At 35.9% G+C, this 18,460-nt stretch overlaps 1 protein-coding gene across 3 annotated transcripts; it reads right to left on the bottom strand.

The window, feature by feature from the left end:
- Positions 1-964: 964 nt before the first annotated feature.
- LOC140863729 (flowering time control protein FPA) lies at positions 965-17,349 on the bottom strand. 3 transcript variants are annotated; one of them, XR_012144035.1, is made up of 7 exons: positions 16,917-17,349; positions 14,076-14,321; positions 13,633-13,755; positions 12,437-13,335; positions 9,838-11,158; positions 1,732-1,790; positions 977-1,320 (listed from the first exon to the last, which is right to left on the bottom strand). XR_012144035.1 is itself a non-coding variant. In XM_073267457.1 (6 exons), exons 1-5 carry the CDS (start codon positions 17,217-17,219, stop codon positions 9,856-9,858), a joined length of 2,874 nt encoding a protein of 957 aa, XP_073123558.1. In that variant the 5' UTR covers positions 17,220-17,349; the 3' UTR covers positions 965-1,790; positions 9,838-9,855. The 3 variants fall into 3 exon arrangements, 2 of the variants coding, with proteins under 2 accessions (XP_073123558.1, XP_073123483.1); XM_073267457.1 differs by having other exon boundaries at positions 965-1,790; XM_073267382.1 differs by lacking the exons at positions 977-1,320; positions 1,732-1,790 and adding an exon at positions 3,754-4,004.
- Between the last annotated feature and the right edge of the window lie 1,111 nt (positions 17,350-18,460).

The following is an 18,460-nucleotide window of genomic DNA, read 5'->3' as shown; positions in this document are numbered from 1 at the left end:
AAAGTAAAGAATTCGCACTTTGAGATCGTCGCATAAACTGCAATTTAAAAATAAGAAGAAATCAATTAGTAACTTAAAATAAAATAAAAAAAACTCTAAATTAAAATCTAGACTAATTGGTAACAAGACTAAAAAATAATCAAAATTTACTCCCCGGCAACGGCGCCAAAAACTTGTTGTAAAAATTGCTCGCAAGCGTACGAGTGTCAAGTTTTGATATAGTGAATGAATCAAGTGTCGATCCCACAGGGAGTAAATTAAAAATAATCAGTGCTTGTAATTAAAATAGTCTAAACTTTATCTAGAAAATTAAACAAAGAGTTATGATTTCAACTTAAAATAAAATTCAGAACTTTTAGAAAAACTCACACACAACTTCCGAATAATATTAATGAGAGAAAAATGGTCTAGAGGTTTTGATTTCACCTGGTTTCGACAACAACTACTCCTAATTAAATTATTTTCATGAATTCCATTCAATTAATAGCCAAGAACACTTAATTATATTATTTCCCTCTCCCGAGCAACAAATAATGTGTATCAACTAAGATTTAATTCCAATATCCCTATTAAAAATCTAGTCTTAGTGATATGTGTAAAACGATGTTCTTCCTAAAGCTCCGTTAACGTTATACACTCTCCCGAGCTATATAAACAATTAACAGTGTAATTTCTAATGATCCTATTCAAAATCCCCTCTCCCGAGCAATGATTTCAAATAAGTATAACAATTCAATTAGTGATCAAGTAATTGGAAAAACAATCAAAGCTAGAAAAACAATTAATTTAGGAGAATTCAATCCAATAAAATTAACAATTCGTAAAAGCGTCTCAACCAGGCTACACCAAACCCCTAGACTATGAAAATTTAGTTCATGATCAAAAATAGATAAACACCAGTCATATTCAAAAGTCTAGACATCAATTCAATGATAACAAATTCGAATGGAATAAAACAAATCCGAATATTCGACGTCGTATCCGGTCGACGATCTTCTCCTTTGTTCTTCAAATTCTTCACCTTGATGCACAGATTTTTCCTCTCCAATTGTCACGATCAAGCTCTCTCAATTTTTTGTTTTGTTGTCAGGCGGCTCTCCCCCTTTTATGTTGTGTTGAAATCTCTTTTATATGTCATCGAAGCCCGTCAAAGAAAGCCCGACAAATCGAGAGTTTTAAAGTTGCAAAAATCTGCCAATTTCTCGCACAGAGCGGCGCGGGCGCGCAATAGAGTGGCGAGGGTGCGCCTGAGCCTCGAATTTACACTTCTTTTCACGTCCAGGGACGGCGCGGGCGCGCCCTGCTCTCGCATGTCAAATTCTGCAACGCGCGACAATTTTCAAAAAATCACATCTCCCAAACTAACCGTCGGATTGAGCTGAAATTTTGACAGCAGCTTAAAAACATTTAAAAAGTTATTATGAACGATGGAGATCGGATTTTGATGTGTAAATAATTTTCAGTAATTTTCTGAAGTTGATACTCTATAATGCATCCTTCCACTTCTTCTTGCTACTTTTCTCCAAATACTTGCAACTCACAAAAACAACAACAAATACGCATAATATCCACTCGATACATCACAAAAGCCAAGCTAAATCATATATAAATTAAGTGCATAAAATGCACTTATCAGTGATCACGGAGCAGGTCACTATAATGAGTATGATAATACACAAAATATGGCCATAAATATAAAATTTAAAGGAAGCGCGGAAAAACAGTTGGTACCTGACATATTCGAAGAGATTTGATTTGATTTCTCATCTCTTAATTTACGAACCCGAAATCTGAAATAGAAAATCATAAGTAAGAATTAGTAATTAGGCGTACAGGTGATGCTTGGTTAATTTTGCAGCCACAGTCTTCAGATTCTATTATTATAGTTCTATTAGGAATCTACTTCTAGATCCCTCTTGGAACCCGATTATTAGACTCTTGTCAAAAGTTTTATTAAGAGGTTACTCCAAAAGCTCATCTCTCGGTCATCCCTGCTAACATGGCATGCCTGCAAGTGGGGGTGGGGCCTATGATGGGTTATAACTAGGGGTGCAAACGAATCGAACTTGTTCGTGAGCTTTATGAGTCGGCTCGATAAATATTTGATTCGTATTCGAGTTTATCGAACTCGGACCGAATTCGAACATGTTCGAACTTTTTTTCGAGCCGAGCTCGAGCCGAAATTTCTCTGTTCGATAGTTCGCGAATAGTTTGCGAGCCTTAATATTTAATTAATATAATATAATTATATAATAAATATATATACATTTCGAGCTTTTCGAACCATAATATCCGAATACTTCACGAATAGGTTCGAATATTTCAAACCGAACTCGAACTCGAACTTCATTTCGAGCCGAGCTCGAGCCAAAATATTTGAAATTATCGAACTTCGAATCGAGCTCGAACTCGAATATACTCTTATCGAGCCGAATTCGAGCCTTAAAATTTTACCATTATTCGGCTCAATTCAGTTCGTTTGCACCCCTAGTTATAACCCAATTCAACTTAATCGTGCACAAACCTAGTGATTCGGCTCAATTGACCCAATTTTATTTAAATGTTATTTATTGTTACACTTTATCAAAACTCATAAATTCCAAAAATCTCATAAGAGACTCAAGCACATATATTCTCCGAACATCTATAAATAACCCAAGTCACCTCATTTTTAAGGTAAACTTTCTATAGCTACATACTCTAGTTTTTTAGAATTTTTATGGGAGAATACTGACTTGAACGTCGGATTGTTTCCGTCAGACAACCCCCGGGGCTACTCACTTTGTTTTGTGATGCAGGTAACAACGCACAAAGTTCGTTATTTATACTTGTTTGAGTATTAATCCGGTCACGCGAATCTCCACAGATACTCGAACTTTCTCCAATTGGGTAATATTATTTTTTTGGCGACATCAGTATGATTTAAGTCAACTCATCTTATAAGAAACGTACTCTTTTATTTATACTTTAAATTTTTAGACACATTCTTTGCACAATAGAAATATAAACTATTTTTAAAAAAAAAATTGGGTTTTAAATTTTTATTTGTTGAATTTGGGAATATTATTCTACAATTGACTTCCGACCCCATTGAAATATACATATTTGAAGAATACAAAAAAAAAAAAACAAACAAACAAAACAAAACAAAACAAAGACAAAAAAAAGTCCGATAATTTGACCTGATCTTGATTTTGATCTTCCACTTTCGCGTCTTTTTGCATTCTTAATCCATTTATATCATGGTACTAACATGATATTCAACATCAATATAAGTTGTTTTATAACTTAGATATAAATTCTTATTTTAAAAATATTTTGTTAAGGTAATGATTCTTACATAATTTGATATTTTAGTACAATAGAATTTTTTTTATCTATCATAATTACCAAAACATGCTTTGAAAATATGCAAATAGTTATAATTTTTGCACACATATTTTACATTTAAAAACAGTTTTCTAATAATAACGTGGATAATAAGACTAATTTAACGCTATACAAAAAAATGAATACATAAGAAGAAATAGTAAATAATAAATGTTGTTTTTAATTGGTCATTGTAAAAACTAATAAAAATAATGGTCAGTAAAAATTTTACTCGTACATTTTTGGGGTATAATATAATATAAGATAATATAGTTTAAGGGAATATCTTTATTTTTCCAAAATATATTAAAATAATTTTTTAAGTTTATTAAAATAAAGTCCTAAGAAACAAATGAAGGTGTAGCCACTTGATGATGATGATGATGATGATGATAATAATAAAAATAATAATAAACAAGAAGATGTCATTTCAGTAGCATCATAGCTGAGTCATTAAAGTTGCTAGAAATAAATGTCAACTACATGAAGCAGACGGAAACACGAGGATAGAAGAAAAAGAGGAGAAATCGCCATCGACAGAGGAGAGGAGAGTGCCCCTTGTTTGGACTGGACGACCCCACCCCATTCCATGTTTGTCTGTCTATGTACGGATCTCCTAATCCCCTCACTACACACTGCAAACATAAGAAATTTATATTTATTCAGAAAAGAACCTCTTTATTATCACATTATTATTAATTTATTAAATAAATAAATTTATGATAATTCATTCTTGATTTTTAAGTAAATAATATAAATTATATGCATGTATATGCGTTTGTGTACTTGGTGGATTGGATTTTAAAAGTTTATAAACTTTGTGCCGGGAAAACATGTCCTGTCTTGAACAAGATATGACCAAACTAATCATAGATATCATTACTTGTTTGCACCAGATTTCCAATCGGTGAACCATATACTTAATAGGTAGAATTCCAGGGTAGATTAACAAACAAAACCCATTAAATTAATTAAAATCTTTTAAATTCGAGACCACCGTTGATTAACCACGACTTATTAATAGATCCAATCGAACCAACATGAGTTCGCCTGCTATGTGTAGTTTTCAAAATGAGTTTGTTCATTGACAAGATTTTTGTGATAATAGTGGGTCAAGCTAGCAGCTTAAAGTTGTGAGCCGTACGCTCAGCTCTCAGGGACTTGGAAGGCCAAAGCGATTGCATAACATACACCGAACTGCCATTGAAAAAAAAAAAAAAAAAAAAAGTGACATGAATAGGCCAACGGCGACCCCGTGCAATGTCAGACACAACAATACAGACCCAGAATATTTTCCAGCTCCAGACCATTATTTATAAGTTTCCCTTTAGCTTTTGAAATCCTCTTAGCCATTGTTTCGCACTTGTTGGAACAAATATCGTGACAGTGCACTATTTAGGAAACGTAGTAGGACACAAAAGTTGTGCCTCGATCTCGTTTCCAACTCAAAATCAATGTTGGTGCTAAAAATCGATTGCGAATTTCGGGGTTTCAACTACTGCTGAATACTAACACCGCTCGTACTCGTAAGGTCACATGTTTGTGGCATTTATGTTTGTCGACAATAGCACAAGAAACTAGACTAGGAAACTGTAATATATGAAAATATGACTTAACTCGAAGTTCCAAGAAACTGATGCTTTTTGTGTCATCAACTCACAAAGGTACTATAATATCAAATATTATATTGAGACCATATGTTAAATTTTGTTTTCTTGGGGAAAGCACCTTTTTTTTGTGATCTGTAGATGTTATATATCTACAACACGTTGACTTGTTCAGTTTTTTTTTCATCATTTGTCCGGTAGTTAATTTTTCGGGTAGATTAAATAATTTTTCGGGTAGATTAAATTTGAAATCATAACTTAATGAATTACAGTAAAAAATAATAATACTGAGTAAATGAATTAAAAAATGATGGCATTCTGTAAAACGAGGTGGATGTGTGTTGTTTTTGGTTAGGAAAACACTCAACATGATAATTAAACTAAAACCAAACATAATTGTTTCGTAGCCATATCGATTGAGAATAAAAGGCTCACTCTTTTCCTTTGATATCGTACCAATTATAAGATCATGAATTAATTAGACACGTGGATTTTTGTATATAATATAAATTGAGCGTACACAAGTTTGACTTCTTCGACTCATTTATTCATATATATATAATTTTTTTTAAATTATACATATATTATGTGTGAGAGTGAATACTTTTCACCATCACTTGAGACTTTCTCCTAAATTCCTAATGAATTGGGAAAAATTTTTAGTAGAATTGGGCTGAGCCTATTAACTAAAGCAAAAGGTTCCGCGATATTGGCGCCAGTTAATTATCAAATGTTCACAGTACCTAACTCGTCCCAACTAATTATTTCATAATGATCGAGTGTGTAAAAAATATAATTAAACACGGAAAAATAGAGAAAAAATATAACAATTAACTAACGCCAAATATAGTAGATACATGTTTCCATAAATAGTTCAAGTAGGTAATCAGGACTCACAAGTAAAACATATATATATATGAGCACTGCAACTGAATAATGCTAAACAAAAACAAGTATTTTTGGCCAAATGCACAACAAGAATTATAAAGAATAACAAATGCATCAAGCAAGGGGAAGAACAAACAAGCAAGCAAACTTTAGGTGGAAAAGTAGTTGTATGAGGTTTGTAGAACCCATGTACCACTAGTCTACTCAGCTCAAAACTCTCTCACCATGCAAGGGATTTATGGTAGGAAATTTCAAGTTACCAAGCCAGATAACTGATAAGCTAGAACCTTATAACAAAGACCAGAAACACTAGTTCCCAACCTTGCTGTCCTCAAACCACTCGTAACAGAAATGCTCTTAAATGGAAAGGCAATTCTACTGTACGCCACTTCTGTTTCACACAAATAGAGCATGCTAGTTCTAGTATTGGACTGTCCACCACGTGAGTATGTGATGCGGGGCTAAAATAGGTTGTTTCATATGAATTCACAAGAGACATATGGGCAGTGTACATCCATCTGCAAAGTGCAAAAAGAGTTTGGGACTATAGGTTTCATACAGGGCTCGAGCATACCGCCTTTCTGATTCTTTTCAGAAAAGCAAAAATGGAATTCAAACTGGGGAGCACATGCCCCATATTTTTAACTTTGTTCCAGTCAAAGATTGAAACACACAAAGACGACCATGTGCTAGATATAAAAGACAACTCAAACTAGAACAGAGTTCCCGAGATATCTGAAGTGATTCTTAAGCCACAACAGAAAATACATATGATGGTAAAATAGCAACTCAATCACCAAATCATACATTTTACCCCAAAACTCAACACTAAGAACTATCATATAAAAAAAACTGAGCTGAGAAAACTCTCTCATGACAATCATAACTAGCTCACCAATCCTGGCAGTAAAAAAATCGACATCGATCTATGAAGTACCATTCTCGTGATGGCCTCACCCCTCATGCTACTGCTAGCGTGTTAGGGACTTTAATATTCTCATGGACTTTAATGTATTGTACTTGTACTAGGCCCAATAGTCCAAAGGCCTTGGAAGAATCGAGAAGTTGGGAAGAGAGTGTTAAACGTGAGGGAGGAAATTGCAGTTAGGCATTGGATCATTATTCTCATTCTGTAACTAGCTTTGTGCTAGGGAAATACTTTTAGCTAGGGTTTGTAACAGAGTATATCCCTGGGAACATTTCTTAATTGCATTATAATTTCAGCTAATCATTTGGGATCCTAACAATTGTTCCGTACCTGCCGGATCCGATGGAGCGAGAAGAAGAAAGATTGAAAGTACTGGAGAAAAAAATGGTGAAAATGCAAGAGAATATGAGCTCGATGAAGGAGAATTTAAGCTCTCTTGAAATAGCTATGTCTAAGCTTGCAAAATCTCAGATTCGTCTGGAATAGTGGATGAGAAAGAAGTGGGGTAACTACCCGAATTATCGGTTGAAGGGAGAGGAACAGCAGCGGGTGGTGAACGATGAGGTCCTGGGGCATAAGAGCAGGGTGATTGTTTGCGATTCATACGAAGAATCGAAAGCTGTTGCAGATGATGAGATGAGACAGACATCAGGCAAAGCTTTAGGAGATTTCAAATGCACTGGTTTCAAGCAGATTGAAGAAGGAAACTATTCCAAGGACGAGAAACGGGCTCTGAGAAGCGTAGGTTTACCTGAGTTGGATGTGATAAAACCCATCCGACGGGAGTTCACGGCTGAACACATCCCAATTTTGCCGGCCAGACACCGACCAAATACGGTCACTGCTGAGAAAGAGCCGCTGAGCAACGGGCTCCGATGGCTTAAAAAGGAACCACCAGATAAGACGCCACATTCATGGGGATATCCGGCTGAGTCGGTGCAAGGGCGGCGTATCGCAGGGCTGGAAAGAGTGAGATCAGAGAATTGTGTAGCCTGGGAGTGGGCTTTAGGCGAAGAAAGACACATGGGTTTTTCTATTAGGCCCAAATCGGATTCCTGGATAAATAGGAGAGCCCATGGCACAACTATCATTCTTAGGGCTTGGGAAATTGGGCTAGAGTGCACCGAAGGCAGAAAGGGAAGTGTGCATAACAAACGCACTCCATCGGTGAATTCCCATAAAAGAACGGTGCGAAACATTGGGCTCATCAGTGGGGTCCCAGGCGGAATAGGTGAATGGCAGCATCATAGCAACAAAGGAGGCAAGTGTGTGGCAGCAGCGGGGGAACGCTCTAGTGCTGCTCATGGAGTCCCCAGTTGCAAAATATGTTCTAAAGCATATGGGAATAGAGGAAATATGGAATAAGGTGTTCCAAGTATCAGAAATACAAAAAAAGACGGAGGTGGAAAATATTTTTCAATCTAGCTCGACGGATCAGCTTTATCTATTATTGGGAATGCTAGGGGTGGGAAAAGAAGATTGGGTGAACTTTGGCTATATACCCTACTGCTTTATATCATTAATTAAGTATGCTTTCTTCATGATTCATGAAATCCAGCCTCTGAATATTCTGAAAAATTAGTTGGTATGTTTAGTGAAGCTCTTATGTTGGTGTTTGAAGTTAATGTTGCTAGATTAAATTGTATTCCTGCTTGCTGAACGAGTGGGGGTTGTCTTTTGACGAAACCAACCTGGTTAAAATATGGATAGGTGATTGCACTAGAGGTTGTGGAGTCATGGAGTTTGTTATTATCGTGGTCACCAATTGTGAAGCCGAAGATCAAGTTCTACGGATATCTCGAGTCATAGTGTTAAGGAATTAGTTGTAAGTGTACAAGTTGGGGATCAACAATTAAGTTTGGCAGGGGAAGATCGAAAAGGTTATCTCACTTTGTTATCGAGGGTGAGGACCTTGAAACTATCAAGACAAGGGGGCTGCACATTGGCAAAGTAGGAAAATGGGCAAAAAGGGCAGAAGATGGAGAAATTAAATCGATAAGGTTATAGGTAGAAGAGTATACACTTGGTTTTCTGTATTTTGGAGATGCATATTGCGACCTCGAGTTTGAATTAATTGTCTTCGATGTTGGTTGGAAGGATGCAGAACTCATAGAGGATCAAACTTCAATTCCCAGCCTTGACCAAGCTTCAATTCCCAGCCTTGAGGACAAGGCTGATTTCAAGAGGGCGGTATTGTTAGGGACTTTAATATTCTCATGAGCTTTAAAGTATTGTACTTGTACTAGGCCCAATAGTCCCAAGGCCTTGAGAATCGAGAAGTTGGGAAGAGAGTGTTAAACATGAGGGAGGAAATGGCAGTTAGGCATTCGATCATTATTCTCATTCTGTAACTAGTTTTGTGTTAGGGAAATACTAGCTTTTAGCTAGGGTTTGTAACAGAGTATATCTCTGGGAACATTTCTTAATTGCATTATAATTTCAGCTAATCATTTGGGATCCTAACATAGCGTCCCGGTCAGCAAAACAGAATCTAAACGGAAACAATAATTGCTACTCATCTGTTACTAGCCAAATCTCAAGTTTCTGCTACGGAGAATGCTGGGAGGGACAATCTAGAAGTTACTCAGCTACAAAAATTATTACATGAATGAAGGCAATCCTATTCTTCGCTAAAATGATCTGCTAAATTCTGCCGACCTATAAATGAAGATACTCAATCCAAATAACCAGCTCGAGTTAGAATTAATATAGGTAAGATACTACTGGGCTAAAAATTCAATCACTAGAAGTATCCACAATCTAAAAAGCTGCATTGCTACCTGCAGTTTCTTGATCCCAAAATTATACATCTGACAAATATCGATAAATGATTATTAGTTCCCTGTAAAGCAACCTACCACCATTACAGGTATAACTCACAGGAGTTAGATTAAGAAAATTTCACATGAACTTGAACCAAGCAGCAACACGAAGAGAAACAATAGGAAAAAAAATCGCGCTTATGCATGATTCAGGAAAACTAAAGGTCAAAAAGAAAGGCAGGGAAACACTCAAGAAAGCATTTAGTTCAGAGCGTGTAGTTACCTGGAGGAAGATAAATGGTCAATTACTCCCTGCACCCTGCCCAGGTTGATTACCAGATGGTTGGTGTATCCGAGAGAGAAGGTTGGCTGCAAATAACAGTGTCGTCTTGTACCGTTCATTTTTATCAGCCTCAGTTTCAGTACTTTCTGGAACTGCCCCATATGAACCAGTGTGAAGATGTTGGTCTTTATGAGTTAGGCCAATACCAGAAGCCTGGGGTATATAGGACTGTGCCTGTGCGACATCATTACCATGAGCCTGATGGGGTAACGTCATAGGATACGACGGTTGCTGAACAACAGATGAATTATAGAACCCTAAAGCATCTGTTCCATAATCTATGCCATGAATGTCCTGAGAACTTCCTTGTTGATATCGCTGGTTAACTTGTGAAACTGTAACTTTTCCGCTTTGCAGTGGAATTACAGGAGTCATTGATTTAGATAAAACTTCTCCTTGAGATGGAAAACTGATATTGTGCTCATGCATTTGGTTGTATGAGCTGATCGGTTGGTGAAAATGGCTACTCATATCTGAAACCGATTGAGTGTGAGCCTGTGGCGTATGTTGCAGTTGGGAGTTGATCTGGGTACCTAAATGTTGTACAGGCTGAACATGGTGGTCTAGGGCATGAAGTTCTTGCTTCCACTGTGTAGCATCCATGTTTGGACCATTAGCAACCTTTGATGCATGTCCCAGCACAGAGGTTGACTGGGGTAAAGATACAATTTGCGAACCAGAAGAACTAGTAGTTGGTTGCAACGAAGTTAAAGCAGCAATAAGTTCTGGCGTCAAAGCTAAACCAGCTTGAGAAACTATTGTGGAGGGTGGAGAGAATGAACTGCGGGTCACAGAACCAGGAGGTTTCGGAGGTACTTTTGAATCCTCAGGCAAAGCTCTGGAATAATCCACAGGCAAAGCCCTTTCCATCTGAGGCATGCCACTATATCCTGGTTGCAAGGAAGAAGTTTGGTGCGTATTCACATAACGAGGATGGACTGATTGGGAATTCACAGAAGCACTACTAGGGGCTTGTTGATGAAACTTTAGAACTACTCCATAAAGGCGCTCTGGTCCAGAAACTTTCAGAACTTTAGTCAGAAAATCAGATGGAGGCACCAAAAATAAGGTTGTGCCATCTTCAAACTTCGCTACCCCAGCCCTGTCATTTGAACCCAGATACCTCAGAAACTCTGTATATGGAGCAAAATCCTCTTCACTGTCGGGTAAGAAGAAAACTATATTAAACCCAATAGCTTCTTCATAATGTTTGCCCAACAATTCCAATCCAGTTCGTGCAGAACAGTTAACCACTTCAGGACTGCAAGAAAAAAAATTCAGCTTTAGATTGAGATGTAAACATCCATCAATATGTAAATATACAGTACTCAAAAGAAAATTAGGTTCCAGTATTCAGAAATGAAATTTCCGAGGAGTTGGTGAGCCTACGGAATATCATTTGCATATTCTCAAAAGGAAATGGTTAACTAATAACATATCAGCAAGAAATATAATCAAACGTATTCCAAATCAGTTGAGACAATTCATTTCTCTATTAGTCAATATGTCATGACAAAACAAAATGATACACAGTTCTGTTTCAAATTGGATATATCCCTTATTCCTCAGTATTTTGACAATCTTTTATATTTCGTCAAAATTTCAAAAAAGAAGGAATACCTAGAAAACCAGAATCTCAAACAGAGGAAAGAGATATCTAGACTAACAAATGATGTAGTGATGTTACACTTATTCTTGATAGCAAACAATGCAGGAAAAACACACATGGCATCAGCAAACAATGCAAATTAATGGCACATATAAAACACTTCGGGGGTTACTTAGCAACACAAACTTTATAGTTAAGACATTAGCAGCTAAGGTGGCATTTAATTGGGAATTTATTTTAATCTCAAAAATTCTGGATGATTTATTTTAACATGTAATAACCGATCATATCTTGTTTGGTATTTCGATGCTAGATATCTGAAAATCAGAAAATTTGTTCATGGGCTAAAAATGGCCATGATATGGGATAAATTTTTATTTAAAATTTTGATGAAAATAATAAAGTAAACAGCTTTCAAGTGGAAAATGTCAAACTCGAAAGTCCAAGCAAACATAAGCTCACAGCTTGCATCACCAAAAACCTACAAGAATACTGATTATCTAAAGACCTAGTTGCAGAATAACAAAACTTGTTTCTGCGTTAATTACTTTAAATCTGTAGCAGAAAGCAGGTCATCGACATTCACATTACCATCTTTTGGGAAAAATATAATCATATGTTACTCTCAATTATAGATAAATGAGTCAGAACCATAACAGAACCATTTGGTTTTTTAGAGCCAGAGACACAACAACCATAATGAGTAAATAAACAGAGTATGTTCTAGAAGCTAACAAAAAGGTTACAAAACTGACGCTGAGTTAGGGGACAAAACCATCTAATAACCAGCAGTTGTCATAACATTATTTGAATGATTATATACGAAAATAAAACGAAGAAACTTGCACCTGCGGCCAACCCTTTCTAGTTGACAAACACCAACTTTAGTAAGATAAAATTGCAGTTGGTTAATGCAGATACTATACTTACATATCAACACTGAGCCCTTCTCCAATAGAAACACAACGAGCATGACAAACAAGCGTCCCACCCTTAGCAATTATCCCCCTCCATATGCAGTCACTCTCAGCAAGACGTTGCCCCACTCCACCAACCCTGGTTAAAGAACCAGATGCTCCACCACTACTGAGTGAAATCAACCCATATTGTTCGTCAAATGCTCCTTGATTTTCCACTCTTGCAAAAGGCAAAGCGGTGTCAGACCTTGGCCTTTTAGATTCTCTATGTTGACTATCATCAAAATCTTCCCATGCAGCAGAAGCAGATCTGTTTGGAAATATCAAGCCAGCACGAGGAGAGGAGACTATCCCAGATGCGGGAGATGATCTTCTCCAATTTGCACCCCCAATCAGTGTTTGAGGAGCAAGATTCTGTAATTTATGAACCAGAGCTGTGTCACTAAATTCTGGGCCCGGAAGAGCTGGGTCAAAAGTTCCATGAGGACCTATAGGTGGTCTCAATGCTTGATGTCCAGGATTATTGATAGGTATTACAGGATGGTTAAGGCCAGGTATGTCCATCTGAACAGGTCGAAATGGAAATTCTCTAAGCTGACCTTCAACTCCAGGATGATGAGGGATGTAATCATTTTCAGGACCAAGCTCGCCGCTGAAATACTCAATAGAAATTCTAGGATCATTAAAAAGCTTGCCCTGCAGCCCTTCTTTGGCACGCCTGGCTTCTTCAATGCTTCTAAATTCTACAAAGGCATCATTCCTGTCTGCAAATGTCTTTATTCTCTCTATCTCCCCAAACAGAATCATAGCATTATGGATCATATCCTCTTCAATTATAGAGGCAGGAGGATAGCTTATTCTCAAAATGTTAGTTGGCTGAGAGTTTCCATTCTGCTGTCCCACTGAAAGGAACTGCAACAGTGAAAACAATGAATTAAATTAAATAATATAGATCACTTACATTGTTGACATGGCAACAGTACATAGAGTGGATAGTCATGAAAATTGTTTACAGAAACTAGGTTTATCCACAAAAATTCAACAAAAGAAAGTCATGTAATCCACCATCCACTCCCACACACAGTATTGTTACTCAAAAATGATTATAGGAGAACCCAAATTCTTACTACTGAAATTCAGATTTTTTAAGATTTTAAGTGATGACAGATTTTCATGATAAAGCAAATAGTCATCGAACTTGGTATTTACATTTTGCCGTTTTGATCCAACGAGACTTGGCTCAGAATGAATTTTCAAAGGATTTTGTGTCATCCAACGAAAATCGGAAGGCCCCATGCTCCTATTTAGAAACTGGCTATCTGGACCTTGCTCCTGTCTCATTTTGAAGACAAAAAAATGTTAGTAGAGAAAGGGTAAAAAAACATCATTTTACAAGACTCGAGGAGCAAAAAAAATACAAGATAAAGATCCTTTCACATTTATACAAGGGAAAGAACTAGGGCTAGACATTATTGCCCAGCAATAAGAGGCAATAACATCCAGATGAAATCCCTGCAAATTTACATCCTCGGTCAGATATAAAAAATGTGATTATGCAGTCAATTTGATGCTGAAAACAAAACCTGGGAATTTGTAATAAAAAACATGAGTCTAAATAATATCTGACCCAATCATTGAAAACATCAGCTTACTCTTTTGGAGGAATGCGACCTAAGATAATCCACACGCAGCTGATCTCCACCAATCCGTTTCCCATTCATACCCCTCAATGCCTTCGCAGCATCATCCAAGGTAACATAATCAACATAGGCGGTGTTTCGATCCCTGAGAAACCTGAATTCTTGTAATTTTCCAAATCTATGGAATTCTTTCTCCAATTCTTCCTTGGTAATGGATTGGCTAATTCCAGCCACCCACAGACTCTTACAGGGTTTAGCCTGAAAACAAGATTGATAAAGAATTCCAAAGAATGGTTACAATTACACAGATACCAGAAGAACAAGAAACAAAGGAAAAATAAGCAGAACCCCAAAAGAGGGGAATAAAGGGGCAAGATTCAATAATTTTCTTGTGGCTAGGATCTAGGCAGTACTGATAGAAGAAAATTAGAGGTTCACGGAAATTTATCATTATAGCAGTCACATAGTTATTCAATCATTTAAAGGATTTCATTAATATCAGTAAGTCAAAACTGAAGTAACCATGTATTGTATAAAACCCAATCCAAATTGCGCAGTTTGTTTCAGCTTTTGGTTGACTAGTTTTAGTCTGGTTCCTGAATACCCCTACCTTTCACCACATGGCATGTATCTTGAGGATATAAATTATAGCGATGTAATGAAATACCTTGAGACTTGAGAGATAACTACATTCATGGGTGAAATGTAGCTCCATCGAATTCCACAATATTGTCACCAATGCAAATACACTATTGGAGATAGAATTATGAGATGTTTGAAATACTGCTCATTGTAAATTAACTATGTTCATGAAGTGTGCTAGTTATTCGATACCATTATATATGGCAGAATGGCAAGTGAGTAATCATGCATCCTGAACATGCATTATCAACTTAGATTAAGTTTTAAGCATAAAGCTTGAACACAGTGGAAAAAGGAGAAACGTTGAAGAGTTTTAACAGCTTCAAATGCACATTTTTAACAAAAGAAAATGAAAAACATTGATTATTGTTAGTCAGCTAGTGTGATCATTACTTATATTTTGACAGTCTCATATTTCATTTGCATCCTCATCATTGTTACATTATCATATCATTCTAGAACAAGGATCTAAGTGAAATTTATGTCAATTTCCAGATTCAGATTTTACATAATTTTCCAAGGTTGCAAGAAGTTTGTGCCTTCTCCACCCATCTCATGAAGTTTTAGAAGGTGGGGGGGGGGGGGGGTGGGGAATTGGAACATAGTCTACTATTATAAATTTGTGTTTCAAACATCTCATAATTATGTCCTCCCTAGTGCATTTGCATTAGAAGATGAGGCTGTGGAATTTGTAGTGTCTAAATTTCATCAATCAATGTTTTTAGATTCATGAGTAATTCATTACATGTTTATACGTCCTCGATTTATGTTTCGTGAAGCGAAAGTAGAGGTATTCAGAAATAGAACCAAACCAATTCAAATCGAAACCGAACCAACTTGCGCTTTTGGATGGGTTTGTAAATGATCATTGTTTGAATTGGTCGTTAAAATCAATCAAACCAAAAATATCGGTCTGGATATAGAAAATAAAAATATTATAAATATGTGGCTGAACGATAATATTACAAGCTTAAATATCATACAAAAAAAAAATAGTTGTAATTGATTTTTATCACTTTCTTAAATCTGTTTTCAATCTTTTCGAGAGATATTTGTGTAATATAGATATAGATTACATCGAGTCTTTTTTTAATAAAGTAATTTATAATTTATTCTGAGGATATATAACTTTCATATTAAACTTGTCATGCTAATCTTTGTATTGTCAAATATTTTTGTTCTTGTTTGTATATCGACATTTGTGTGTTTATAATAGCTAGATCACATGTAAAAAAATACATTTAGCAGTAATAAAAAACATGTATTTAATTTGACCCCAAAATAAATCATAAATCAATTATACAATGGAACAAAATCACAATTAGGTTTGGTAAGGCTATTCGTGATTAATGTTTTGATATTTGGTCTGCTATTTTAGAACAGATAAATTTAGTTTGAATTCGAAATTTTATCAATAGCCAAACCAATATCAAGGGAATTTTCGAGTTGCTTTTCCAAACTTTGAATTGCAATTCCAATGAATTTAAAATTTGTGAAATTATGGAGACATGAAAGCAACTCCAAAATTCACTTCGAATTAAGTTGACATGAATGAATTACGCATTAACTGGGTAACTGAGGCTTGTTTTCAGCTCACTGGAACAGTCATTATAATGCCCCACAATAGGGAAGAAAGCTTTTTGTAGCCAAGTCCAACTAGTTTGGAACTGTAGCTTGTTTTCCTTGTTTGAAGACCATAATGATGTTTATTGATAAAAAAATGCGCCTCAAATAGAAACCAACGACCATAGGCTGACTAGATAATATCAGTTTTTCCCAAGAGAACTAAGTTCAACATCATATTAGGCGAACAGGTGAAAAAGTGAAAACTTATAGATCTTGAATATTTGGTTTTAAAAATTAAAATTGAATTGACTAGTTTTAGCATATCTATTGAAATCCAGAAGTTCTAATTCATTGTTCCTCAAAACATAAGCCTTAAATTTTCAATGTAGGCAAAACTTTGGAAACCAAATAGAACCCTCAAGTTCCTGAAACATTTCCATATTAACTTGAAATACTAAAAGACAGAAAAAAAAAACCCCAATTCCCCCTTGCAACGTTTAGATTAACATCCACGGCGACGTTTAAAAATAAACACGATTGAAATGAACAAGGAAACATTCAAAACCAACATACATCTATATCAATTAAAGTAAACCAAATGTGACAGAACCGGACACACGGTAAAATATCAACACAAGAACCAACCGATTTAGCGAACTCAATCTTCAACGGATTCCCATGAAGAACGTAACCCTGAAGACCCTGCTTGGCGGACACAGCATTGTCGATCTCTCGGAAATACACAAACGCATAGTTCCGAGACGGGTACAGCGTCAAGCTGTCGACTTTCCCATGATTTTCAAGCAGCGCCTTCAACTCCGCTTCAGTGACCGACAATGAAACGTTCCCTATCCACAAATTGTTCGAGGGAGGGTTCGAATTGGCACTTGAGGATGAGCCAACTGGGAACTGGCTCGGATTCGGGACGGCTTTTTCTATCGGCGCCATTAAAATAAAGGAGTTTCGAAATTAAATTGGTTGCTAATTCGGAGATTAATGGGTGCCGGCGATTTGAGGAAGAGAGAGAGGGCGAGGGGAAGGAATTGATATGGATTAGGGTTGTGTTCTTGGGGATGGAGGGATTTTAAACGAGGGTGGATTATACGTGATTGTGTGTATATATATATATTATTATTATTATTAGGAAATTGATACATTTTTTTTTATTTGCAATCCAATTATGAATAAATTGGACAAATATTTTACACATAAAGTGGAGTATAGATAACACAACTCTCTTATTATTATTATTATTATTATTATTATTATTATTATTATTATTATCTATTATTATTATTATATAGGGCCAATTTGAGAAATAACCTTCTTAGAAACATTTGTTAGGTTTTTGACCTTCGTAAATTTTTCTTTGTAAACTAACCTTCTTTAATAAATATAATTTTATTTTTGTCAAAAATGTCCTTTGGCTCCTAAAACTCAATTACATTCAATAATTCCCTCCGTCGTCTCGTCGGCCTACCCATCATTTTGGCGCCTTCTCCATTCTTCCAAATCCCTTCTCTTGTAAAGATTTTTCATCAATATTAGATACGCCCATAAGAATTGGCAGTGATCGAGCTCTCAATATTATTTTATTCTTCACATTTGACAAGCTTTGTCTCATCGTTTTGACTCTACTGTAGGTGGGTTTTTGTAATTTTTTTTCTACTCAATAATTTATTCTTTTTTGTGGGGTTTTTTTGGTTTATTAATCGTGTGACAAAGAACACAATTTTTTATTTAATTGAATTAACTGCAAGCATGGATGATTGAGATGAAATATTTCACTGTTAATCAACTTGACTCCATAATTGATAGTTGTTATTCGGTGCTTGGGCTATGAGATTAATGCAAGCACAAGAAGTAACTATTAATTTGTTATCGAATTCGATGAAGGTTAATCAATTTGATATTGGATGTTTATTACTGCGAATTAACTACGGTTATTTGAATTTTGGATTGTGATATATCGGAATGATGAGAAAGTCTAATTGATGGAATCACTCCTGAATTAGAGGAAATGAGAAATGTGCATTAAACAAATTTTTGTGTACAAACGTGCTTTTGGTTTTTAATTGTTTTATATTCCGAATTGGTTGAATATCAGTGTTGTAATTGTAAAATCGATTCTGATTTACTGGATTAGCCTTTATCACATTTATTTCATTTATCTATGAGCTTAGTTTATT

Source organism: Henckelia pumila, chromosome 1 (genome assembly GCF_033568475.1).
Source record: "Henckelia pumila isolate YLH828 chromosome 1, ASM3356847v2, whole genome shotgun sequence".
Classification (NCBI taxonomy): domain Eukaryota; kingdom Viridiplantae; phylum Streptophyta; class Magnoliopsida; order Lamiales; family Gesneriaceae; genus Henckelia; species Henckelia pumila.
Note: the sequence above shows the minus strand (reverse complement) of the source record. Positions and strands in the feature narration are given on the sequence as shown.

What these genes read in the sequence shown, in the direction of transcription:
- LOC140863729 (XM_073267457.1), bottom strand. Translation starts at nt 17,219, where the DNA reads ATGGCGCCGATAGAAAAAGCCGTCCCGAATCCGAGCCAGTTCCCAGTT. An exon ending in AGATTGAGTTCGCTAAATCG is followed by an intron (nt 14,322 to 16,916) that starts GTTGGTTCTTGT and finishes TCTTGTTTTCAG; the next exon opens with GCTAAACCCTGTAAGAGTCT. An exon ending in TTGGATCAAAACGGCAAAAT is followed by an intron (nt 13,336 to 13,632) that starts GTAAATACCAAG and finishes TCACTGTTGCAG; the next exon opens with TTCCTTTCAGTGGGACAGCA.